This window comes from Myotis daubentonii, chromosome 13 (genome assembly GCF_963259705.1).
Source record: "Myotis daubentonii chromosome 13, mMyoDau2.1, whole genome shotgun sequence".
Classification (NCBI taxonomy): Eukaryota; Metazoa; Chordata; class Mammalia; order Chiroptera; family Vespertilionidae; genus Myotis; species Myotis daubentonii.
The window spans coordinates 30,254,707-30,280,914 of NC_081852.1; the positions used below are offsets into that span (position 1 = coordinate 30,254,707).

General features: G+C 43.4%; 1 protein-coding gene across 6 annotated transcripts in view; it reads left to right on the forward strand.

The window, feature by feature from the left end:
• Positions 1–25,471, forward strand: part of CCDC6 (coiled-coil domain containing 6) — a 107,331-nt gene extending 81,860 nt beyond the window's left edge. For 3 of the 6 annotated variants that reach the window (XM_059662653.1, XM_059662655.1, XM_059662657.1), the window contains 6 exons: positions 1,269–1,372; positions 3,224–3,384; positions 8,819–8,975; positions 11,488–11,627; positions 20,042–20,166; positions 21,180–25,471. In XM_059662653.1, the coding sequence (XP_059518636.1) occupies positions 1,269–1,372; positions 3,224–3,384; positions 8,819–8,975; positions 11,488–11,627; positions 20,042–20,166; positions 21,180–21,374 (882 nt within the window). In that variant the 3' untranslated portion in view covers positions 21,375–25,471. Of the gene's footprint in view, positions 1–1,268; positions 1,373–3,223; positions 3,385–8,818; positions 8,976–11,487; positions 11,628–12,191; positions 12,270–20,041; positions 20,167–21,179 lie in introns of those variants that run through there. The other 3 variants (XM_059662654.1, XM_059662656.1, XM_059662658.1) reach the window with 3 other exon arrangements.
• The last annotated feature ends 737 nt before the right edge of the window (positions 25,472–26,208 follow it).

A 26,208-nucleotide genomic window follows, 5' to 3' on the forward strand; every position in this document is an offset into this window, starting at 1 on the left:
TTTCTTTACTCCCCTCGTGCAAAGAAAATAATCCTGAAGCTGTATTTTCAGTTGACTCTGTGACCCAGGCTCATTTACCTGTTGGATAAAGTCTACTTTGGTTACGTTAAAAGATTACATTTTGTACATGGTGTTGGTCTCACTTTATTGCATATGCAGGGATCTTTGATCAGTAGGAGCTTGCCTCTGTGACCTCCCAAGGAAACGTGAAATCTGCCACTGTGGCGTTTTTGCAGCTGTGCAATCACAGATAATTTGTTGACTCAGTGATGGAAAAGGTGAATTGGGTTTGGTTGCACGGACAGCATAGGGGCAGTCACATAGCCTTTCTCTCTTTTTAAAGAAGCTTCCTGTTAAAATTATTTAATATCTCAAATACATAGACAAGTACAAAAAATGATGCAGCACATTCCCTCTACCTGTCCTTGTGAGGTCTACTGATCATTGCATTTTCTAGCCCTCTCACTAGCCTTTTTCTTCATATCCTTATCACCCTCTACCAAATATGTAATTTATTTGTTTCATTTACTATCTTGACGCCATTAAAATCTAAGTTCACAAAGGCAGACGTTTCTGACTTCTGGGGTCCCCGCTACTTCCTTATTAACCAGTGTCTGGCGTTGATGTCAGTATTTTCATATTTCTCAATATTGATTGGTTAAGTGAATTTTCCCCAGTTTGCTTCTTTCTATGAAGTAGAATAGTTTGGGGTTCCCTCCACAACTGTATACCTTTCCTCAAATCAAAGTTCCCTTCTTTCCTACCTCCCCGGAGGTAACCAGTACTGTGAATTTGGTGTTTATAATTTTGTGCCTATTTTTATATCTTGGGACATATTTATGTGCACCCATTAACAAATATGGGCATTTGAGGTATTTATATAAATGTTGGTATAATCTTTAATGTTGAACTACATGCAGGACTGGGGGGCAGAATGGGGGTGCAAACATTCAGGTAAGTCCCGGTATGACTAGTAAGCAGAACTCCCCCTGAACTCTCTTAAAGGAAGATTTTCCATGTGCCTTGAATAAATGCTGAAACAAGTGATGTACCAGACAGCAATTAAGCTTTAACATCAAAGAATGAACCTGTCTTGGTTTTCTCAAGAGTGTAAGAACTAGATGCATTTAAAGTGTCTGTGCTAGAAAACTGGCCATTTCTTTGCAGTTTCTCCAAGTAAAAGGGTCATAATGGTCCAATCAAGAAATCTAATTATCAAAGTTTAAGTGGCCTGCTATTCTCAGTGAAACTTCTTTTCCTTCCTCCAGTTGAGACGAGAGAAGATTGACCTTGAAAATACTTTGGAGCAAGAACAAGAAGCACTAGTTAATCGTCTCTGGAAAAGAATGGATAAACTTGAAGCTGAAAAGCGGTTTGTTTAGTCTTACTGTTTAATATGGGATTGCGTATGTGGCCAGGGTGCTGTTCTGGGTGTGACTGAAGAATAACAATGGGACCTTTAATTTCATGGTTGATGCACGTCATTTAATTTGTCAAATGAAAAACATGTTGAAAGCTTCCTGACCTCTTTTCATGTTGGTCACCTCTTTACACTTCGCTCGCACTGGCCCAGTAGAATTTCTTTCCATTTGGTGTCAGAGGCTATGAAGAAATTAGTCAAGGTGGTATTGTTCACCTTTAAATTGTTCTGAAGGATGGCTATAGTTTCAGCTTTTTTACTTGATTGAGCTGGCTTCCCCAGTTCTTTTCTAAACTGCATAGCGTATGTACTACGTGCCTGCAGTTATTATATATTTATAAAATGTACTTTGTTAGGAAGACTGAGATTTTGATAGAAAAATTACCATGTAATTGTCTTAAAACTCGCTGCAAAGAAATGCTCGTACATATTTAAGGTTAGCATTCTTTGCGTTAAATGTACGTACACGGATGTGAAATGTCATTCAACGGCAAACATTTCTTGAACCCTCTGTGCAAGGTACTGTCAGGCCCTTATTTCTAAGTGCTGCAGACTTTGGGTGGCTGGAGCCAGGCTTGAAGAATAGCGAGGAGTTCTGTATGAGGGATGTAAGGATGGGTGTAGAAAGGGAGTTTCTTGAAAACGTTCATTAATCCACCTTACAAGGACCTTTTGTTTGCTAACCAGAGTCCTTTTGCCATAAATATTGTGTTTGGATGAATCCATAAATCATTCTGAGTTCATCTCAAGATTTGCAAAATAGAAACATACCACAGGCTTTAAGAAAAGTGCAAGTAGAGGCACTGTATATCTACAGGGAAATATTCAGGATGTAGCTGAACCAGCTGCGTTTTGCATTATTGTAGCTGTACTAATAGATGGAATTAGGGAAAAATATTTAACGTAATAAATGTAGGGACCATTACAACATTTAACATACTGGTTTGCTCAGCTAGAGCCGTTGAGCAAACTCAAAGGTAAAAGTTAAAAACAAAACAAAACCAAAACCACCCCCCAGCAACCTATAAAAGGGGACATGGAGGTCTGTTGCCATTCAGTCTCCCTTTGCAGAACACAATCAGTACCGAATTATTGCAGATTATTGGGTTGAGCAATCGGAAATTGACATTTTATAAGTCAAAAGCTGTTGAATATAACAAATACGCATTTTATGTGCTTAACGATAATTAGTGGGGAAGGTGGAACTGCCAATTATTAACCTAATAATTTTTGTTTTGTTTTGCTTTTAACTTTTTGCCTTAGCTATGGCCAGAAGCCAAGGGCCTCTCATCAGTTTGCCATGCCCTCAGCTTGGTTTTCAGCAGGGAATTTTATGCGTTGAGTCTCTTTATGTTATGCCACCATCCACCGAGATTGAAAGTGCACAGTTCGTAAACCTTCAGCTTTGAGAGAGTGACATTCCGTTAGTATCTCCATGTCCTCAACCAGCATGTCAAACATTTAGTGAGTAGATAACTCTGGAGCCTTCTGTATGCCAGACATACTACTTAGAACCAAATGTTAGAGGTTGTTTTTTTTTTAAGGAATGCTTAATTACCAGTGGCAACTTAAAGGAAGGAAAAGGAGGGTGGGTCCTTCCGCGCTGCCCTTGGACCCGAATACCAGGTCAGGGTGACCAGAAGCTCATGTGAAATGGGCAGAGGAGATCAGCAACCCTGTGAATTGGTTCTGCAATTCATTCATTACAGGAGGTTGCTATTAAAACAAGCCCTCTGGCTAGTATGTTTTGTCTTTCAAAGGCAAACAGTTTTTCATTGTTGGATTTTTTTCTTTTCCATAAAGAATCCTGCAGGAGAAATTAGACCAGCCAGTCTCAGCTCCCCCATCACCTAGAGACATCTCCATGGAGATCGACTCTCCAGAAAACATGATGCGCCACATCCGGTTTTTAAAGAATGAAGTGGAGAGGCTGAAGAAGCAGCTGAGGGCCGCTCAGTTACAGCGTACGTAGCCTCTGGTTTCCCTGTCTTCTGTCTGCAGAATTAATCCACTTACCAAGTACCAAGGGTTTTACTGACATTTACTGTTTGATTTGTGTTAATCAAATTCGTAATGTATTTCATTACCAATACATGTTTATCCTGTCATCTTGGAATACATTATTTTTTAAAAATTATTGTAGTAGGGCCAGGCACCTGTTTAGAATTCTTCTAAAAAATAATTCAAATAATTTCAGGGTAATATTTTTAACCTTCTCCCCTGCATCCATCTCTAGGATTGCAAGAGACCTCAATATATTTGGGGGGCAGAGATTAGGGTGTTTATCTTCCTTACTGCTAAATTTTAGCCATAGCTAACATTTGTTCATGGTACTTGAATAAGTGCTTTTGAAATTTATATTTATTATTTTGGAAAAGGTCGGAGTGTTGAGTTGGAAGTCAAAGGAACTAAATTTCTGAATACTTGATGAGATCATTGTGCATTTGTGGGGGTCTCTGCTATTTCTGCTTTTAGGTTGTTCCAATTTATTTGTTCAAATAGGCAATGTAGTGAAAGGTATGCAGGGGAAAATAAGTCTCTCTCTTATTTCTGATCCCCAACCACCCAATTCTGACAATTACCCATTTAAAAAGGTTTTTTTAAAGATATGTTTTTACTGATTTCAGAGAGAGGGAGAGAGAGAGAAACATCAATAATGACAGAGAATCATCAGTTGGCTGCCTCCTGCACACCCACTACTAGGGATAGAGCCTACAATCCGGGCATGTGCCCTGACCGGGAATCGAACCGTGACCTCCTGGTTCATGGGTTGATGCTCAGCCACTGAGCCACACCAGCTGGGTGCAATTACCCATTTTTTATACATTTTTTCACGTATATGTGTTTGTATAAACTTTTAAAATACAAATAGTAGTACAATGAATATACTCTTTTGCATCTTTCTATTTTAACTTACTATATCTTGTAATTTTCCTTGCCAACTTATAGAGATATCTTACTCCCTTTTTTAAAAGGCAGCTTCAATATTTGATTATTTGGTTATACCACATTTTATTTAGCCAGTCCCATACCAATAGACCCTTTTTGCTGGTGATGCCGTAACTGCAATGAACGTCTGTACACACATTTGATTACTCTTCAAGAACACCTCCAGGGTAAATTTCAGTGATTTCATCTTTGTTTTCTTTTCTAAAATGCATTGTAAGCTCTTATTCAGTCTGGGATGGTGCATCAAGAACCTTTAAAAAACACAATGTGCTAGTTTCCTATTGCTGCTGTAACAAAAGACCACACGCTTAGTAGCTTAGAACAGCACAATTTACTATACAGGAGTGGGCAAAAGTGGGTTTACAGTTGTGAGCACACAAAACAAAAGTTTATTCTTGTATTATTTGTTAGTCATTGCATCATTTTTCATACAGATAACTGTAAACCTACTTTTGCCAATGTCTATATTATAGTTCTGGGATCGGAAGCTCAGAAGAGGTCTCATTGGGCTAAAGTCAGGGTGTCAGCAGGAAAAGGCTTAGAGGGAGAATCCATTCCTTTGCTTTTTCCAGCCGGATGCCTGCAGGCTCTGGCTCATGGCCCCTTAGTTCCATTGGCTTCACTTCCACCTCTGCTTCCGTTGTCACACCTCCTTTTCACTCTGACTCTGCTTCCCCTTATAACAGTGGTTCTCAACGTCCTGGCCCTTTAAATACAGTTCCTCATGTTGTGACCCAACCATAAAATTATTTCCGTTGCTACTTCATAACTGGAATGTTGCTACTGTTATGAACCGTAATGTAAATATCTGATATGCAGGATGGTCTTAGGCGACCCCTGTGAAAGGGTCGTTCGACCGCCAAAGGGGTCGCGACCCACAGGGTGAGAGCCGCTGCCTTATAAGGACCTTGTTGAGCCCAGCCAGATAATCCAGGACAAATTCCCATGTCAGAGTTTTTAACTTAATAACATCTGCAAAGCCCCTTTTGCCACGTAAGGTCACATATTCCCAGGCTTTAGCAATTAGGATTTGGATACCTTTGGGAGTCCGTTATTCTGTCTAACTCGATACAGGTCTCTAGCCTTCCTCTAGGAGTAGAGCCTGGCCCTCTGTTTTTTTAATGTAGGTAATGCTGACATATACTCTGGGTTGAGAACCACTAAATATATTTCATGAAAACAAGTCAGGGAGTTCTCAAATATTAGTTATTTTAGGATGTTTTTTGAGTTGCTGGTGTGTTGGGCACACAGTGTCCTTTAGCACCTTTCTGAATTCTTTCCAGTGCCATCAGCTTGCATTTTTCGTGCTCATGTATACTTGCCTTGTGTCCCAGACAACATTTTTAGAATAAATTTGGGAAGAATTTTTCATTCCCATTACCTCCATCCTCCTGCACTATTTGGTCTTTGAAGAGACTGCAGATACCACCAGAGGCACCCATCAGTGTGGGAACAGAGAAAGCCGAACCGAACAGCCGCACGTGGCCGTCAGCCGCTCACAAGTGGTTTGGATTGGGTTTAGAGGATGAGTTAATAACTTTTCCTCATCCATCTACCTCACTCATCCTTATCCTCCAAGTCCAATTGATCTGAACTTGAAGCTCTCTCCCAATAGTTCTCAACTGTGGTTGAACATTGGAATCCTGGGGAGTTTCTAATAGACCAGCCGAGAGTCCTCCCCCTCAAGGTTCTGATTTCATTGATTTGGGTGGGGTCTGGGCATCGGTATTTTCTAACCATAAACTTGAAAGTGAAGGCAGACTGGGAAGGTCACCTTTGGATTATGTGGAAACCACCTCTTTGGACTCTGACTAGAAGTCAGTCTCAGTTGACTATCTTGGACTAGATATTGCAAGATGGCTGAAGATAGGGGGTGCATAAACTGTGGCCCCTACGTGTTAGGGAGCTCTGCGTGAGGGAAGGTAAGAGCTGACTTCTGGAAGTAAGTCTAGTCTCTTGAAATCAGGTGTGGCGGTGTGCCAGCAGAGGGCACCCAAGGAATGACATCTCTCTGTGCCTGGGTCAGTAACACCCAGAAGTTTTGGACCTGGTTGGTGTCTTCTCTATGCCTCTGGCTCCCCTGGGTTTTTGTTTGTTTGTTTTAAGTAATAGTTTACTGATTTTTAGCAAGGGAGAGGGAGAGGGAAACATCAATGTGAGGCTGTGACATCAAATGGCTGCTTTCTGCATGCCCAATACCAGGGATCAAGCCCACAACCCCGGCATGTGCCCTGACGGAGAAACGAACCTGCAACCTTCTGGTGCACTGGACAACACCCAACCAACTGAGCCACACCGGCCAACGCTGGCCTGTTAACTGCTGAACAGCCAGGAAGGCTTCCAGCCATCACTCCTGCTGACCGGCTTTCTTGTCTGTAGATTATTGTTTTAGGATTCCCCCTGCTGATTTCCCCAGATGTGAAAGCGTTGCCGTTTCCTTTGAAAAATTGTTTCCTCTTAACTGATTATTCTTGAAGTCTCATCAACCCTCAGTTCTGCGAAGCTTTCTTTCCTATTTATGGAAAAGAAAGGCAACTTGCTCTGACAGCGCCCTTCTGGTTCTGGAAACAATAAGTACTTCAAGGGGCCAATCTAATGCTTCCTGGAGCGCTGCTGAGAAACGCTGCGCCCGGGCATATTTGGGATGGAGTAATTTAAATCATGTATATTAAAAGCGTGCTTTGTAAATATTTTCCCAGCATGCCTTCAATTAAAGGGACTTTTGCAACTGGATGAAGCAGCAGGTTTTTGATTATATTGAGAACAACGGAGGGATCTAGTGTTGAGTGTACATAATAGTGTTCATTAATTTTGGTGTTTTTATTTAAATTTCTAAAATAAGGATATCCTGTAGCTTTTATGTGTTCTGTAATGATGATGTCTTAGAAGTCATGGGATATTTATCCTCAAAAGTCATTATTTGCTAAAGCACCAGACCTTCCTAGAGTTGCTTAAAACTGAAACTAATTCGATGGACTTGGAAGTGGAAATAGGGTCTGTTTGTGGCAGAGAAATGGCCAATGTGGCATTCCACTCCTTAAGTTTGGAATGGGCTGGAACTATGGAGCAAAACCTGTAGAACTCTCTCAGACGTGATCGTGGCCACTTTGGGTAGCTATTTTTCAGAATAGAGAAGTAGATATTACCCCTCCCCCCCCCCTTTTTTTGAGGTTTTACTTTTTCCAAACTCATGGCTAAGACAGGGAAAAGGAAGAAGCAGGAAGATGGGTAGACACGGAGTTTTGTGTAAGGTTATTTTGGTTCCTTAGTAACAACAGATTCTGTCTGAGGTAAACCAGCAAAAGAGCGGGGAGGTCATGTGATGCCATTTATTGGAATGTGCCAGAATGCTGCCCAGAATAACCTCACAACGGCGGGGCTTGCAAACCAGGGACTCAGCAGGAGATTCTAGAACCTCGTGAAGGTGTCCGTTCTGCATTTCAGGAATCTGGGAGAGAGAATCCGACTAGGTCCAGTGTCTCCCCGGGGCTAGACAGCTCTGGCTGGGAGATGGATGCTGGAGTGGAGGCCTCAACAGGTAGCGGTGGGCAGCAGTAGGTTTACAGTTGTAATACAAGTAAATAATACAGTAATTGCTGACTGCTAACACAAGAATAAACTGTTTCACGTGCCCACCACTGTGAACCTACGTTTGCCCACCCCTGTATGGCCAGTTCCTCAGGAAGGGGTATTTGTCATAATCAAGGTGCCATCCCAAGAGCCAGGCTGTCTGCAGGTCTTTACCTGCTCTCTGGCTCGGGACGGCTGTGAGTGAGTCACACACACACACATATACACAGAATCAAAATTAATCTTATTTGAAACATGAAAGTTGTTTACTATGTCAATATGTATTTTTTAAAAGGGAATTATAACCGTTACCCAGCATGCTGTAGCTCACTGGCTGTCTGTGCACCTCCACCGCAGTGCGCCGCGGGTGTGCTGACAGTGTCATGGCTCCATAGGTGACTTGCCACACTGTGTCTGGAGTTGAGGGGCAGCAGAAATGGTGCCCAGAGGGCAGCCCGGGGGCTGGTTCTGTTTCCCTGATGGAGCCCCCTCCCCTCGGAGCTCCAGGAATGCAGGAAGTTCTGGTAGCTGCTAAGTCCAGATTTAGCTGCACCTCCACCATTTCCTCCTCCACCTCAGGCCCCTTAGAAGGCAAGGGAGTGGGGGTGAAGATGCCTAAATCCCAACACTGCTTTTTGCATTTTTGTCTAAATGCAGATCATCGATAAACGTTGCTACTCAGGGTAAACTTTAAATCCAGATTTAAAGTATGAGAGAGCGAGAACTCCTGCTTGTGGCAGTTCTCGTCTATAGCCCAGGAGCTGGACTGCCGGTGTCTTGGTCAAGGTTTATGTGTGAGTGAGTGAGTGAGTGAGTGAGTGAGTGAGTGAGTGAGTGAGTGCAAGGGCCACGTTTTCATTGAGAACTCTGGCTTTTCAGACTCAGAGAAGATGGCGCAGTATCTGGAGGAGGAGCGTCACATGAGGGAAGAGAACCTGCGGCTGCAGAGGAAGCTGCAAAGGGAGATGGAGAGGAGAGAAGCCCTCTGTCGACAGCTCTCCGAGAGCGAGTCCAGCTTGGAAATGGATGACGAAAGGTGTGCACTGGTCTTATGAGCCTTGCTTATTTGTTTGTCTGTTTGTTTGTTTTTGGTTTATTTTAACAAAGGCTCTAAAAGGTCTCTGTTCACATCCTGTTAGATGTGGAAGGGGATGGCTCTAACATTTCTTTGGTGTGATGATGAACACCACTGCATCAAAGCAGATGCTGAGAATGGGGGACAAGAAGTGACCATTTCCCTTAAACCCAAGAAGATAGGTGGGGAAATGTCCTTCCCAGAATTATTTGTAGGGGGAGCAGTGGAGGCAGGGTTATGTGTAGAGAGGCTAGTTCGCATGTGTTGGTGAACGGGTCTGATCCTGGGTTACGTCTGTTTAAAGCCTGGGAGCACTTGAAGTTGTAGATGCAGGTAAGCGAGCCCTGGTACAGCCCGAGGAAACGCACTCACAGGGTGAAAGAATTAGCAGGAGACAGGAGGTTGTTGAAAGCCAGAGGCCTTGCCTTAACATTCTTGGTAACTTTTGAGCCTTTTTGCAGTTACTTTAAAAAAATAATGCACTGCATTTATCTGCGGAAGAGTATCATCAAGCCCCCCGATTGTCCCACTGAGAAATGGGCTGAAATAAGAGTCAGCCTTTGGTTAACCAGAGAAAGTGATATCAGCATTTCTCTCTCATCCAGACTTTCCTCTTTCTCCCCGCTACCTCCTCCTTCCCCTTTCCACCACCCCCACCCCCCACGCTGGGAGTAAGGTGACTGTGAAGATAAGCAGCACACTCACCTTAGAAAAACTGCTGAGTCAGCAGCGAAACCCAGCAGTTGGGGAATTAGCCTGCCTCAGAACCAGGTGATTTCTGCAAGGAGATTTCCTGTTCTGGATCAGGGGTGCCCTGGCCTTACTTGGTCGGTATCGCAGTGTGGGAGGTGAGACCGAGCCTCCTCTGGGCCCCTCCACAAGCCGAGGAGCCCGTGTCTGAGACCAGGGTCTGCTAGTGCTGGGGATGTCTGCTTGAGCGCATGTGGGCAGTGTTTACACAGCAGCACTCTGCTTTTGTTTCTGCTACTGACTAGATCCAGGGCGCTAACAAGGCTTCGGGCCAAATTGCTGTGGACAGTGGTATTGTCATTTCAAGAAAAGTTTGAGATTTTTTCGGTAGTGAAGGTCAATAATTTTATAATTTAAAAAAAGGATAAAAACAGAGTAATGGGGCATCCTAATTAAGGAATCTATGTATATGCTTCCTCGTGTGAATAGAAATAAAGAGTATTAAAGAGTATTCGGTCTCAAAAGTTTATATAAAATTATTTTTACCTCTGAATTTCATTGATTTCTTTCTGACAGTGTCCCATTCTCTCTGAAATTCTTATCCTCTGAAAACCATTGGGATTAAAAACACATCAGCCCTATAAACTACTTTATTAACTACTTTGAGGCACTGAGCAGACTGTCTGTTCGCACACACGGGACCCTGTGCTTGACCTTGAGCCAGATGCGCTCTGGAATTTCCTCCAACTATGGTGACACGACTAAAGCTCCTTCAGGCTCCAGATGAACATTTTTTCCCAGAACTGGTATCCACGCCAGAAGATTTGCTTTATCTTTTGCACGTCAGAGTATTTCAGGCAGAGTACAGCTTCCTAATAAAGACATCATCTCCTTTCCCTACCGGGAATGATGATACCACATTTGGGAGAAAAAAAATAGACACTTGAGGCATCTACAAGTGTGTTTATTCCTCAAAAACCAAGAAGCCATCTTAGCTGCTGGCTGGATGGTAGCATACAAGAAGTCCAGCCTGTGCCTCCGTGGGGGCTGCTCTACAGAGCAGAGAAGAGTCAGTGGTGGGTGTCTAGGTGAGAGGTGTATGTCAGACTCAGCAGCATGGCTTTCTTCCTGTCGAGTAAGCCAGCGTAGCAATGACAGCGCTAAAGTTCCGCTCGTGAACGGATTGAGTATCAGGGCTGAGATCTTCCCCGGGACACAGATCCCAGCCCGTTCCTTCCTTTGGCCGCGAGGCCTGTGGAAGATAACTTACGAGGACGTCTCTCACACAGTAATTTCTCCTCTATCACATCCTAACGTGTGACTCTGTTAATTAAGAAGGCTTGCCTTGTACAGGATCAACATTTGGTTCACAGTAAGACATATCTTTAAGCTTCAATTTGATCACACAGACCCCAGAGGGCTTGTTTGGCCAAGTTTGTTTCAAAGAACAGTTTAAATGTGGCCATTAAACACGGGCGTCTCTGTGATTCTTGTGACAGTAGAGGTGGAGTCTCTATAGCTGCTGTGTGATGGAGAGAAGCCTGGCCTCTCTGTTGTGTCCCTAGGTCCCCATGCTGAGCTAGGAGCTCCAGATTCCCCAACCCAAGCCCTGGGGAGAGGTTTGCTGAGCAGTGACTCGCAAGAGCCCATGTTCATAGGTGTCTCCTAGCTACAGCATCGCTCTCTACACACTGGGATGTGAACCCCAAGCATTGGCTCATCAGAGCTCTCTTAAGAACTGTTGACATGCAGGCGGTCCTGATCATCTCCCCCTTCCTCTTAGGTGTTTTAATGAGATGTCTGCGCAAGGACTAAGACCTCGCACTGTGTCCAGCCCGATCCCTTACACTCCTTCTCCAAGCTCAAGCAGGCCCATCTCCCCGGGTGAGTACCTGTGCTCGCTGCTTCTGGGACTGATTTCTGGTACGTTACTAGGCAACCCTGAGTGTGTTCCCTTTTATCAGATAAAAGTCTTGCAAACAGAGAAGAGGGTGGGCATGTGTTTTTGAGAAACATAAAAACAAATCACTATCAAGACTGAGTCCTAGCTTGTAGTTTGTTTTTTTAAATCCTCACCCGAGCATATTTTTTCCATTGATTTTCAGAGAGAGAGTGGAAAGGAGGGAGGAGAGAGAGAGAGAAACATCGACAACGTGGAAAACATCTACTTGGTTGCCCCTATGGGAGGGGCAGGCACGTGCCCTTGACCAGAAATTGAACCTGCAACTCTTTGGTCTACAGGCTGATGCTCTAACCACTGAGGAAACCAGCCAGCGGCCAGGGCTTAACTTGTAATTTTTAAGCGTAAATGTTATAGTGGGAACTGGTGTTTCTCTCTCTCTCTTTTTTAGTCTAAAAGGAATTTAACTCCCCAAACTGTTTTTAAAAGACTGTCTTTGTCTGCGATTTTAAATGCTGATGCATTGACAAAACCGTGGGTAGATTTTTAAGATGCGTCATAGCGTATCCTTTTTATTTTTTTAATAGGCTTAAGATTTATTGACTCACTAACATGGGAACTAATAAGATGGTGATGCTGCTTCAAAGAGCACTTTGAGGACCTGGGTATTTATAAATACATATATAAGGACAGTGAAAATAGCACATATCTTATGGCTTTTTCATTATGTTCTACCTATATTATCTAATTTTTGTTCGCCAAAGAGTTGACCTAGGCACTGTTTTTCCCATGTTAAAATTGAGGATGCAGTGAATCAGAAGCTACTAGTCTCATGGCCAGAAAATGGTGGGGAAGGGCGTGTCTTGTTGCAAAGACGGTGTTGTGTTTATTGATTTCAGAGAGAGGAAGGGAGAGGGCTAGACAGGTAGAAACATCGATGAGAGAGAAGCACCGATCAGCTGCTTCCTGCACACCTCCCACTGGGTTCTTTGAGAGCTATTTTCAGTGGATCGTGAGTGGGACTCGGCCCTCGTACGAGGCCATGCAGAAGGAGCTGGCTTTGCTCCTCAGAAGCCTCTCCCTCAACGGCGTGCTTGTCTTCATCTGACCCCAAAAACTCTCCCCGGGGTCTCTGGCTCCTGGACCAGCACAGCATGGGGCTCTCAGGCTGGGAGCCAGGCAGAACGAGGAAGCAGCGGGGCCAGGGCGATTGGCTGGCGAGTGGAGGGGAGGAAGGAATGAAAACGTAGCAGCCAAAGGTTAAGTCTTGTGACTGACGTGAAGAGACTGAACTTGTGCTTGCTGCTAAACAGATTTTAAACAGGTGGGGGGGAAAGGGGGGGTGTGTGTGTGTGTGTGTGTGTGTGTGTGTGTGTGTGTGTGTAGTGGGGGGAATGGAGAAGGAGTGACTGCTTGGAAGGGGAATGGCAGTAAAGGTCTTGTGGTTTGGGAAAGTAAACGCGCCTCGTGTTAGGGTGACGTCTCCTATTGTCTGTTCTTCAGGTTGGTAAAGGGGAGGTGCTGCAGCAATGCAGGTAGCCAGAGGGAAAGCGCGAGGTAGGAATGGCTTGGTTTTGTGAGTGTAGGACCCAGCCCAGCTCTGTGACGCTGTGGGTTGTTTGTTTTTAAGAGGTGAAATCAAAAGCCCTACAACCAAGCGTGGCTGTGGCGGTGCGCTCACAGATGTCCAGCGTACTGTCTCTGGCACCCAGCCGCATAAAGAGAGGCTGTTTGCAGACAAAAACAACTTTCTGTCTGGATCTGTGTCATGGTCATCACTTCTGTTCCTGCCCAGAGGATATTCCTGAAACTGTTTCTCCTACTTCCCAGTGGCCTTTATGTCTGTCTCTCCCAAAGTTTCCCTTCTTAGCTGCTTCTCAATTTTCCCCAAAGAGCATTTGGGTTTCATTACCATGATAAAGGTCTTTATTGCTTCCTCATTTACTGACCTAAAAGGAAGGCATGACATAGGAAGAAGCAAGATGGAGAGTAGCTTTTATGGTTGGTGGGTGATGCCGATTCATATTACCTATAGCTTAATGTTCTGCGTATTTAAGCCTAAAGAAATCTTTAGAGGCATGTAATTTCCAGTTCATTAAATATAATGTTGTGGTCATTGAAAAATAAAGTCAGACCTTTGTTGGCAACATTAAACTTCTCTTATAACAAGTGTTCTGAAGAAGATATACTATTTTCATAATTTTGACTTTCATCACACCCTGTCCCTATAGTGTGGGGCTTGCTTGTATAAATAAGCTATTTGGTTTCCCCTTAAACTACATAATAAATAACACCAGGATTTTTTTTTTCTTTTATCCAGGCTAAGAGAGAATATTTGTATCCTATTTTAAGTTCTATAATATCATCAAAGTAGATTGTATCTCCTATTTGGCAGCAGAATTACTCCTATTCTAGTCCATTGCAGTCCTATTTTTCATGTGTTCTTTTCACTTTCTTTTTTACATTTTATATTTATTTATTTTATCTTTATTGTTGAAAGTATTACAGGGGTCCCCCTTTGCCTCCCCCCCCCAGCCCCCGTTGACCCCCTCCACCTTGCTCCTGCCCCCTCCCCAGGCCTTCACTGCACTCTTTTTTTTAAAAAAAAAAATATTTTATTGATTTTTTACAGAGAGGAAGGGAGAGGAATAGAGAGTTAGAAACATCGATGAGAGAGAAGCTTCGATCAGCTGCCTCCTGCACACCCCCTACTGGGTATGTGCCCGCAACCAAGGTACATGCCCTTGACTGGAATCGAACCTGGGACCCTTGAGTCCGCAGGCCGACGCTCTATCCATTGAGCCAAACCGGTTAGGGCTTCACTGCACTCTTGTCTGTCCATGGGTTATGCATACATGCATATAAGGTCTCTGATTAATCTCTTCCTGAACCCCCACTTCTCTCACTTTGTTTTTTGTAGGGGGGAGACTTTGTGGTTGTCAGAGAATCACTCCTTAGTGGGATGATGCTGTTCCTGCAGTTTTTATTTCCACGTTAGGCATGTTGGCTCTTCTTCCTCCCTCGCCATTCGACATTGGCAGTCTTGCATTTTCACTAGCTTGTTGAGATATGTTGAATCCTGTTTCACAATTTGAAAGGTAAATTTCCTAGAACTTAGGAAAGATCTCCTTGTTCATTATATGTGGACTTGTATATGTGGATTAGCTGTGGGGAGAGTGTTTTCCAGGTCGTCCATTATTTTATACAGACTAAGAAAGAGACATTCCCAATTAGAATATTTTCATGTGCCTTCATCAGGGTGAGGAATAATTAAGTTTCAAAAAGGGTGTGCACCCCACCCACTGCCCACCATGCACACCCACATGGTTTCTAATTCCATTCTCCAGTGATTGCCAGGGTGTATGCTGAATGAGAAAAGCTAGTTTCAAAGGGTTACATACTGTGTGATTTTATTTCTATAACATTCTCATTGTGACAGAATCACAATCCTGGAGAGCAGATTGGTCCTGGCCAGGGGTTAGGATTAAAGGGACTAACTCAAAGGAGTTTCTTGGTGGGTGGTGATGGAGCAGTTCTGTGTCCTGGTTGTGGTGACAGTGACCCGAATCTGTACAGGTGAAGAAACTACATTGAGCGGTACACATACACACACACACACAGAGAATACCGTAAAGCCAGATGACATCCGAATAGTCGTCACCTGTATTGGAGCAATGCCAGTTTCCTGGTTTTGATAATGTGCTGTGGTTATGTAAGGTGTCACTCAGGGAAGCTGGGGGAAGGGTACATGGGAACCCTGTAGTATTTTTATAGCTTCTTGTGAATTATAAACTATTTTAAAATAACTTACAATAAAAAAAGCGAAATAGTTTAAAAAGAGGTTCAAATAGCAGAGAGCTACCAGCTTGCAGAGCTTTTGAGGTGGGCCTTCATAAGCTGACACTTACTGAGCCTTCACTTGGTGCCTGGCACTCTCAGCATTTTGCAATATTAACTCATTTCATCTTCACAACAACCTTGAGAGGTCACTCCGATAATCTCATTTTACAGTTGAAGGAGTAGAAGTCCACAGTGGCTCAATGCCAAGTGGCAGAACTAGATGCTGAGGTAATGTGGCAGTCGGCTGTGGAGTCTGGGCTCTTGGCCTCTTCCAGGAGGCTGCGTGAGGTCCTGATTGACCCGGGTGGGGGTTGAGGAGTAGGAGGATTAGTTACTAGTAAGTCCTGTGTGAAGAGAAGCTATCCCAGGCAAAGGGCACAGTATGAACTGAGATGTGGAGGTCAGAATCAAGTGATAAATAAGGTCACTGTGATTCTTCACACCTGCTGCCCTGGGACCCTGTTCCCCATAGATTCTGATTCATTTGATTTGGGTTGGTCGAGGGCTTTGATAACCACTGACCGGGAACATCAAGAGATAGTTTGGAGCCAAATGCATAGGCCAAAGAAGAGAATTATAATAGCCAGAGAGGAGAAGTTTTTTAAATTTAGATAAACAGTAGGAGTCTTTGAAGATTTTTGATTAGCAGTTTAACATAATAATAAACCTTATAATACTAGAAAATAAGCTGGGTCTTATTTTTGTTATTATGAATTGAACCTTCCGAGCTTCTCTTACCTGGGATAAGAATCCACTTTTACAGTATTTCTCTTAAATTTCGCTGCTTTCATGAGAAATAGACTTAGGATTGTATATTCCACAAAGCTGTTCAAAGAAAACCTCTTCTTCCCGCTCCCTGCATAAACATCCCAGGGAATGGCCACTTAGCTCCCAACGCCTTGTACTTTACCCCCAGCCTCCATTTTGTAAACGTGGGCCGAATATCCACAGTCAGAAATGGAAACAGATCAAACAGAAAGCAGCACCTATTGCTAGTCAAACCAAGAAATAAAGCCAACCCTTAACCGTGGATGTGGAGGCGCAGCAAGTTCCAGGACAGGACAGCTACAGGTGGGCTGAGTGGCTCCATGTCATGGCTACGCTTTCCACATGTTGTACAATGTGGGAAAGCCTCCCCAACTGCTTCTGGGTTTGATGTAATTCAGAAAAGAGGCAAGCAGAACTCGCCACAGAGCTTTGCACCCTCAGGCTATTCAATGGAGAAAACACAAGCCCCACCGAGAGTTCATGCTGCTTGGCATCCAACAGCTGATCTTGGAAACACAGTGATTGACAGTAGATATTTCTACCCAAACTCCCCAAATTGCTCCTTCGTTTCCGTTTTTACTGCATTCATTCATATGGAGCTTGACCTGTGCTAGAGGCCCTGGTAGATGCTGGGAACACAAAGATGTAAAGGTAGCCACCTTTACGTAGTAATAGGTAAGTGATGCTCTGGACCACCAGACCAACAGCACCAAACGAGAAATGGCCAGCGCTGCTTGACTGCACGTGGGTGATGACCACGTTAGGAATGCTTGGAAAAAAACAACTGTTAGGACCTCAACCCAGCCCTATCTAATAGTGAGGGGATGCACTTGTAGAACACTTGGAGATCATTCTCAGGGCTTAGGGGGAGACTGTAGAACATTACAGTGCGCTGGGGCTTGTTTCTTCCTTGAATATCAGTTTCTTTGGGGAAACATTGACATATATAGGGCTTTTGTTTTCTTCATTGAGTATCCTGCAGTTGCAAAGTTCTGTGGTGGTTTTTGTTTGCCTTACGGCTGATCGCACCTGTGCATGAGCACACACAGTGGTTTTGTCTCATTATTTTTCCTGGCAAGGGTTCACTTTGTTTTTGAATTGGGATAAGAACACTTACCATGAAATCAACCCTTTTAACAAATTTTTAACTGTATATTATACAGTGTTGTACAGCAGATCTCTAAAACTTATTCTTGTATAATTGAAACTTTTGCCCATGGAACAATTCCCTATCTCTTCCTACCTCCAGCCCCTGGCAACCACCTTTCTCCTCTCTACCTCTATGAGTCTGACTTAGATACCTCATATATGTATTTGTCCTTTTGTGACTGGCTTATGTTAGCACTAGTGGCCCAGTGCATGAAATTTGTGCACGGGGTTGGGGGTGTCCCTCAAGTCCGGCCTGCACCCTCTCCAATCTGGGACCCCCTCGGGTGATGTCTGAAACCGGCAGTCGGACATCCCTCTCGCAATCTGGGACCGCTGGCTCTTAACTGCCTGCCTGCCTGATTGCCCCTAACCACTCTGCCTGCTGGCCTGCTCACCCCAACTGCCCCCCCCCCCAGCCGGCCTTCTCACCCCCAATTGCCCCCCCCCCCCCGCTGGCCTGCTTGCCCCCAACTTCCCTCCCCTCCTGACCTGCTTGCTCCTAACCGCCTCTGCCTCGGTCCCACCACCATGGCTTTGTCCGGAAAGACATCCGGAAGGTCTCCTGGTCTAATTAGCATATTACCCTTTTGTTAGTATAGATAATGTCTTCAAGGTTCATTCGTGTTCTCTTTAAAAAGAATTTTCTTTTCAAGGCTGAAGAATATTTCATTGTACGTATACATTTTCTTCATCCGCTTATCTATTGATAGGATTTAGGTTGTTTCTATATCTTGGCTACTGTGAATACTGTTGCAGTGAGCATGGGGGCACAAATTGCTTTTCAATATCCTGATTTCATTTCTTTGCATAAGTGCCCAGATATAGGATGGCTGGGTCAGATGGTAGTGCTATTTTTAATTTTTTGAGGAAATCCATACTGTTTTCCATAGTGGCTGCACCAATGTACATTCCTGCCAGCAGTGCACGATGGTTCAAAGTTCTGCACATTCCTTGCCAACATTTACATATATATATTTTTTAATTTTATTTATTTACTTATGTATTTATTTTTAAAATCTTTATTGTTGAAAGTATTACAACATTGACTCCTTCTAGCCCACTCTGCCCTCCTCCCCTCCCCAGGCCTTCACCACACCATTATCTGTGTCCATGGACTATGCATATGTACATACAAGTTCTTTGGTTGATCTTTTTTCACCTACCCCCGCCTTCCTTCTAAGATTTGACAGTCTGTTCCATGCTTCTGTGTCTCTGGATCCATTTTGTTCATCAGTTTATTTTGTTCATTAGATTCCACATATGATTGAGATCATGTGATACTTGTCTTTCTCTGACTGGCTTACTTTGCTTAGCATAATATTCTCTAGGTCCCTCCATGCTGTCTCAAAGGATGAGATCCTTCTTTGTTTACTGTCGCATAGTATAATAGTCATCCTAATAGAGGTGTAAGGTGCTATCTCGTTGTGGGTTTTTTTTTTTTTTTTAAATATATTTTATTGATTTTTTACAGAGAGGAAGGGAGAGGGATAGAGAGTTCGAAACATCGATGAGAGAGAAACATCGACCAGCTGCCTCCTGCACACCTCCCACTGGGGATGTGCCCACAACCCAGGTACATGCCCTTGACCGGAATCGAACCCGGGACCCCTCAGTCCGCAGGCCGACGCTCTATCCACTGAGCCAAACCGGTTTGGCTCTCGTTGTGGTTTTGATTTGCATTTCCCTGATGATTAGTGGCGTTAAACATCTTTTTATATGCCTATTTGTCATTTGTAGGTCACCTTTGGAGAATAGGCCTTTGTCCATTTTTTAATTGGGTTATTTATTTATTTGCTATTGAGTTGTAGGAGTTCCTTATATATTTTGGATACTAATTGCGGATCTTTTTTTTTTTTTTTTTTAAATATATTTTATTGATTCTTTACAGAGAGGAAGGGAGAGAGATAGAGAGTTAGAAACATCGATGAGAGAGACACCGATCAGCCACCTCCTGCACATCTCCCACTGGGGATGTGCCAGCAACCCAGGTACATGCCCTTGACCGGAATCGAACCTGGGACCCTCCAGTCCGCAGGCCGACGCTCTGTCCACTGAGCCAAACCGGTTTCGGCTAATTGCGGATCTGATTCATGATTTTTTCACATTCTGTAGGTTACCTCCATTGATTGTATTCTTTGCTGAACAGAACTTTTAGTTTGATGTTTATTTTTGCTTTTATGGCTGTGTTTTTTGTGTCATATCTGAAAAATTATTGCCAAGACCAATATCAGAAAGCCTTTCCCTGTTTTTTTCTTTTAGGAGTGGTACAGTTTCTAGTGTTACATTCAAGTCTTTAATCCACGTTTAGTTGATTTTTGTGTGTGCTATAACATGGGGGTTAGGGGTCCAGTGTCATTCTTCTGTATGTGGGTATCCAGTTTTTCAAACACCATTTGTTGAAGAGACTACCTTTTCCCCATGGTGAATTCTCAGCGCTCTTGTTGAAGAGCGTTTGACCATGTATGCATGGGATTATTTCTGGTTCTCTATTCTGTTCCAGGGCTTGACTTTTACATCCCTTGTCACCCAGCCGGCCATTCACTTAGCCCATTGTGCACCTCATCTATTTTCATTTTTGTGGGTGACTGAGAACTTCTGCACTTTGGAGCCTCCTAGATGGTCAAGGACAACAGATAATTTGAGTTTGAAATAATGCTTACAAGGTCTTGTTATATTTCAGGTCTGTCATATGCAAGTCACACGGTTGGTTTCACGCCACCAACTTCACTGACGAGAGCCGGCATGTCTTACTACAATTCCCCGGGTCTTCATGTGCAGCATATGGGAGCATCCCACGGCATCACAGTGAGTACCATGTGGTGGGAAGCAGCACTTACCCCAGAAGGCGGTCTCACTGGTCCTCCTCAGGCGACCAGGATCGATGCCCTTAGACATTCACCATTCTTCCTCCCTCCCTCCCTTCACCAGTTCACCTTAAAAACTACATAGAGACTTCCTAACAGTCTGATACCGAATTCTGGTGTTGACACTAAAATCTATCCCTGAAGCAAAATTTCAACTTCGCTTTCCTTGAAAAATCACCCTTGTGAAACTTAACTTTGAACTCTGGCCAATGCCTTGATTGAACTCTGGCCAGCTCCTTGCCATAACCAATTACTGTTAGTTGCCATAATGTCTAGAATATTTATTGTCTGCACCTTCACAGTTCACTGGCCCTCAATATGCTTTCTGAAATTAGCTTTGTTTCTAGTTTCACGCAGAATTTTTCCTCCTGAAATTAGAAGGAACCTCAAGTGCATCTGGTTCAAACCTCACTCAGGGGATCTTTTTTTCTTTAGAACTGGTTATTTAGTTGGCTAATAGAGCAATTGGAAATGTAGCTAATAGGGGTTTGAGAACAAGACTGCATTCAAGCTATTCCCAGTAAGGAAATCTTTAAACAAGAAACTATTCTTCAAGAGCATTAAGGTTTTTCTGAAGCTGTTCTGCTGGTTTGAGGGCTCTATGTAAAAGCAGGAACGTTTTTGGTTTAGCTTAAGCTTTTAGGATATTGAAAACTTTTGTTAGTGCTAATGTAAGGGAGGTGTGACAGCTCTGCCTTACTTTTAGGACTGATTTATTGAAGGGGACAAGTCCAATACTTTGGTCAAGGCAAGTTTCATAGTGTTTTTGCTTTTTCATAGGTGTTAGGCATAAACCTGACTTTGTTGGAGTTTTCATTACTAGTTTAGAAATCAGTAGGGATGGACAAGGAAATCACTGGTCAGAATTTCACTGGCCTCAGCTCTTGAGTCAGGCTGTGGAAGAAATGAATTGTCTGTCCCTAAATTGACCTACTGCTCCTGTCCTTTCTACAGAGGCCTTCGCCACGGAGAAGCAACAGTCCTGACAAATTCAAACGGCCCACGCCGCCTCCGTCTCCCAACACACAGACCCCGGTCCAGCCGCCTCCGCCCCCACCTCCACCACCCATGCAGCCCGCGGTCCCCTCGGCAGCCACCACGCAGCCCGCCCCTTCGCCACATTCGGTGCACCCCTCCTCCCAGCCTTAATGCATGTGCTTAGTCTGAATCTCATGTTGGGACTCGCACCGTGGAGCCGTCTACTCAATGCCAAAGGCTTCTTCCCCTGGCATATTTGGATCTGACTTATTTGCACTGAGGTTATCTAGGCTTCACTATTAATTGTGTTGTAAATGTTTGTCGGAAACGCAGCCAGTGTTGTGGGTTACAACACTAACCAGACGACTCTTTCCATCAGTGTTTTACTTGAATCGACACGTGCGTCCATTCCTCGGCTGGAACCTCTGCTTCGCGTTGTTCGGTAATTCAGCAGCAATGTGCCGTTTTTTGCTTGGCCCCAGAGCTTCATTTTCCTGGCTTTTAGGTTTGTAAAATAAAAAGGGATATCTTTTTTTTATATTTTCCCCCCATGAATTTGCAGAAAAATTACTGAGCTGTTCTCACCAACCCCCTCCCCCGCATTAGAATGGTGTTTACCAAACATACCAATAGTTCAGCACTACAATTTGGAAATCTAGCTTTCAGCGGAGAATGGAAAGTTAGATGGATCAGTGCCCAAGACTGTTAATAGAGCTTTCTACAGATACCCTTTTTATAGGTTATTTTCAGTGTAGATCAACATCCACGTCTCTCGTAAAACAGCCAAAAGTAATGGATCACATGGCTGTACCTTTTCCACCTACATGGGATGGGTAATTATTGTATATTAAAGTGTGATTCTTTCTTTTTCCTTAATGTTAATCTTCCCAAACTGGCCCCCTCTCACATGCGTCCATAAATGTTGTCCTCCCACCGTGGTTGCGATGGCTGATTAGAGCGTGCTGTTTGATTTCTGCTACAGAAGGCAATGCGATTATAACAAACAACAGCTATTTTCCCTTTCCAGTCTTTATTTGTGTTTCCCTAAAATAGAGTTTGAACAAATATTTTAAAGGTGCGAAATTATTAGAAGATACTATTTGAAATGAATGTTATAGAAATATCTTGGCATAATGGCCACACAGTACTTTATTGCTTGGCAGACGAGAGAAGAGGTGTATAGGAGAGTAGCACATTAGTATTGGTGGCTGCTTATTTCACCCAGTATAAGAAGCGCAGTGTGTACAAAGCAGTATATTCTGAATACGTTATCCCCATGCATTTAGCACAAATAAATCGTTGGGTTTCACTTCCAAGTGGAACACTGTGAGTCACTCTTTTCTTAAGACTGCAACATCTTTATTTTTGCTTTTCGGCAGTTACTGTTTTGTACTTTGGTAGTAAAGTGATTTTTACCACCTGTGTTTGCATATTTATATATGCTGTGGACGGAAATACCTTACCTAGAGAATGTATATTTTATGATGAGAATGTGTATCCGTTGGATATAATCAGAGGACTGAAAGTTAATTTATCAGTAATTTTTAAGAGTCCATGTTTTGTGACAACCATCTCTAATAGCTAGCTCTTTATTGAACACACTCCTAAAAATAAGGAACCATGACATTGTAGATATTTAATATTGTACAGTATAGAAACCTTCATTTTTGCCTTTGAATGCATATTTAAGAGTCACAGAAAGAAAAAAAAGTCTTGTTGAATAATAGTGTTTCACTAGCATTTTAAGAACTTGAGAGTAAAAGCAACAATAGGATTTTTCACCTCCTCCTGCTTCCAGCCCCTCACCCCCACCCCCAAACGGAGAGCGTCACTCCTCAATTGTTTGGAAGAAATCGTACGTCTATATAAATTTTATTTATAATGTGTGTGTAATATACATAATCATAGTACAGTTCTCTTGGCATATTATTACTGAGGCTTTAGGTTTTTAATATGATCAGACGGGGTCAGCTGAAACCCTAGGATGTCACCCACAGCTCACTGTCCCTCCTGGCACATTGCCATTCCGCGGCATTCGGAGAGCAGGCAAACAGCGTTTGCCCTCATGGTACATTTCTTGGTTTTTCTTAGAGGAGAAATATGGCCTGTGTTTACAAGAATCTTCTACAAGATTATAGTCTTCAGTGCTGTTGGACAGTGTCTTGCACTCAAACGAGGAAGTCCATCATGTAGTGACCGTCCCTCTGCTGCCTGTCAGTGTAGTTATTACCTCCTGAAAGCACAAAGGTCAGAGCATCGCCGTCTGGAGAAGGACAAAGCACTTGGAGTGAGCAAGTAGTTCCTGACCAATGCCTTTTAGAGACGAGGTTCTTGGCATTCAGACGTCTGCCCAGATGGAGTGCTGGGCCCCCAGGCTAGTTGTTTCATTTCAAACTAGAACACAGCTCCTTCAGACGGCACCTTCTCACCATAAATCTAACGTCCTCTCCCTGCGGACATTCAGAACTGATAGAACAAACACTACTACTTTGAATTTATGCTGTTTCGTGTCTTTTTAAAGTGTTTTGTGACCCCGTGTGGAGCCTGCCGCACTTGGGCAATGCCTGCCAAGGCAGATTCAGACCCCCAGCTCAGAGAGGCAAGAGCCCCCACCCACCCATGGGAAGCTGACTCACCTCAGCCGTTTCTCCTCGGGGCTGACCGTGGTTACTGCCATTCCTGTTGCCCACTCGCCCAGGGTAACTCGGGACTGACTCCCGGAAGGCCTTTGTAGAACCCATAGCCATCCCGGAGGCCGGCGGGAGCAATAGTAGCTTCAGTAGCTTCATTTTCCTGTCTTGCTGACAGAGACCCTTGGCTACCACTGTGCTGCTAATAGGATAAGTACTTCATTGCCAGGTTACCATGCCTTCTACGCGAAACCAAATTCGCTAACCTGATACCTGACACTTCTCTGGGCTCTGACCTGCTTTTCTCTCAAGAGCATGCTGGGGCATTTCAGGCAGAATTATAGAAATTTGCAGATGGTGGGAGTATTTAAGATTTCATTCACCTTGCTCCTTCGTTGATTGAAAGGAGCCTTAAATGCTGAGCTCCTGAGATACTGACCACAACCATGGAATGAATGTGTGACCAGAATGTGGCTTTGACACCAAGTGCTGCAGTCCCTTTATAATTGGCTTCTGATTTGACCAGAAATAATTGACAATGTGAATTTTTGCTACCTGTTCAATTGTAGGACAGTAGAATATGTATCACCCTTTGTTAGGCAGGCACAAACTTCTCCTGCACGAAGGCTTGCTTATAGAGGGTGCCCAGTAAGACAAGAAAAAAAAGCATAGTAACTTGTGCTGCGAGAGCTCAATATTTTTATCTTAATCAGTACAGAAGAAATTTCTCTGTGTAACTTGATCTTCTGTCTAGTACTTGTCTTTTAGGTAACCAACACTGAAAACTTTGTAGTGATGACTACCAAAGAAATACATAGTAAAACAACCTTTTATTTCCAAATTATTAAAGAGCCAGCCATTGACGCTGCTACATGAGTTCCATGCTCAAGAGCCATTGTAAGAAATGAGGGGTTTTTAGGTTTTTGTTTTGTTTCTAGTTTTCTTTATTTCTCTTTAATTTTTTTTAAAATATAAAACATACACACACAGCTGTTAGCATAAAATTATGGGGAGCGTTTTCCAGAATGCTCAGCAGTTGTGGTTAACTGCCAAGTCCTGGTTGCCTCTCGTCAGGCAGTTGGAGGAATCCTATGTTCATGGTGGTGTGGGTGCTGTGTGTGTGCACGTGTGCGTGTGTGCATTCATGCCTTAACTCGGGTTACTGCTCAACTTTAGTTCTTGACTGAGTCTGCACCGTCATCTAGATTGTATTGTACATCTCGATCTGAACTTCATCCTGGCAAAAACAAAGCTGCAGGCACAGCAGTTCCAGAATGCATTCCTCCGGAAGCGTATTCGGTCAGGCTGACCCTGAGGCTGCTTTGGACTTTATTTGGAACTGAGCATGGAAAGCAAAGTGGACTGTCAAACAGAAAGACATCAGCAAGGAAGAGAAGAGAGCCAAGTGCTAGCTTGTCTTTTGCCTCTGCACCTCTGTGCACACTGTGTGTTCATGACAGCTGGTCTACAACTTGATGAGGTTGGAGTTCTGTAATAGTGGCAATCTTGACATTCTCGGTCAGAGTGTAGAGAGATGTAAGACTTCCAATTAATGTCTTATTTACTTCTTTATGTTGATTAGTCTTTGATACATGTGCTGAATCAGAAACCTAAATAAAGATAATTTTTTAAAATGTACCTCATGAGCCTTAAACCTTATTTCTGTTCTTTGAGTGGGAAAATGAACATTGTTTCCCTGTTGCTTCTGATAGATATCAAATTTAGATTCTAAGTACCAAAGGCTGCCTTAGAAAGTAAACTTAATAAGAGAACACAAAGGGACTGGTATTGTTCTGTGTCTTTCTTTATTTTTTTAATCTTTACGGACGTGCTTAGAGAGAGAGAGAGAAACAATAGGTTGCCTTCCATATGCTCGCCAGCTGCATTTAAGGGCCCAGCGGTTAGTCCTGAGAGGCAAGCACAGTACTTAGCAGGATGCTGTCTTAGGAACATAGTCTTCAGGAAACCAGTTGTGATACCATGTTAGGAGTTCAAATGGTTTAACCCTGAGTCCCTTTCTATGTAAAAGTGCTAAATAAATCTTGAGCCAGTCTTGATCGACTCTGGCTTAAGCAGGATTCCACGGTAACTATCATAGTTAATTAAGTGAGTTTTAAATTTGGTTACTCATGTGGTGAATTGAAATGACCAAAATTTCAAAATGCTTCTCTACTCTTGGCAGCTAGAGTTTAGTGGTAACTTGAAAAATGTTGACCAGGAAGTTACCCAGGACCTCAGATTTCCAGTCTTTCTTCCACCCACCAGCTTCGGTTTTCTGGACTGTGTAACAGAGATAGCCATTCTGGTTTCAGGTAGAGTTGCAAGAAAACAGGATTTGCACCCGATGCTTTAACAGCAAATAGGTAAAGTTTAAG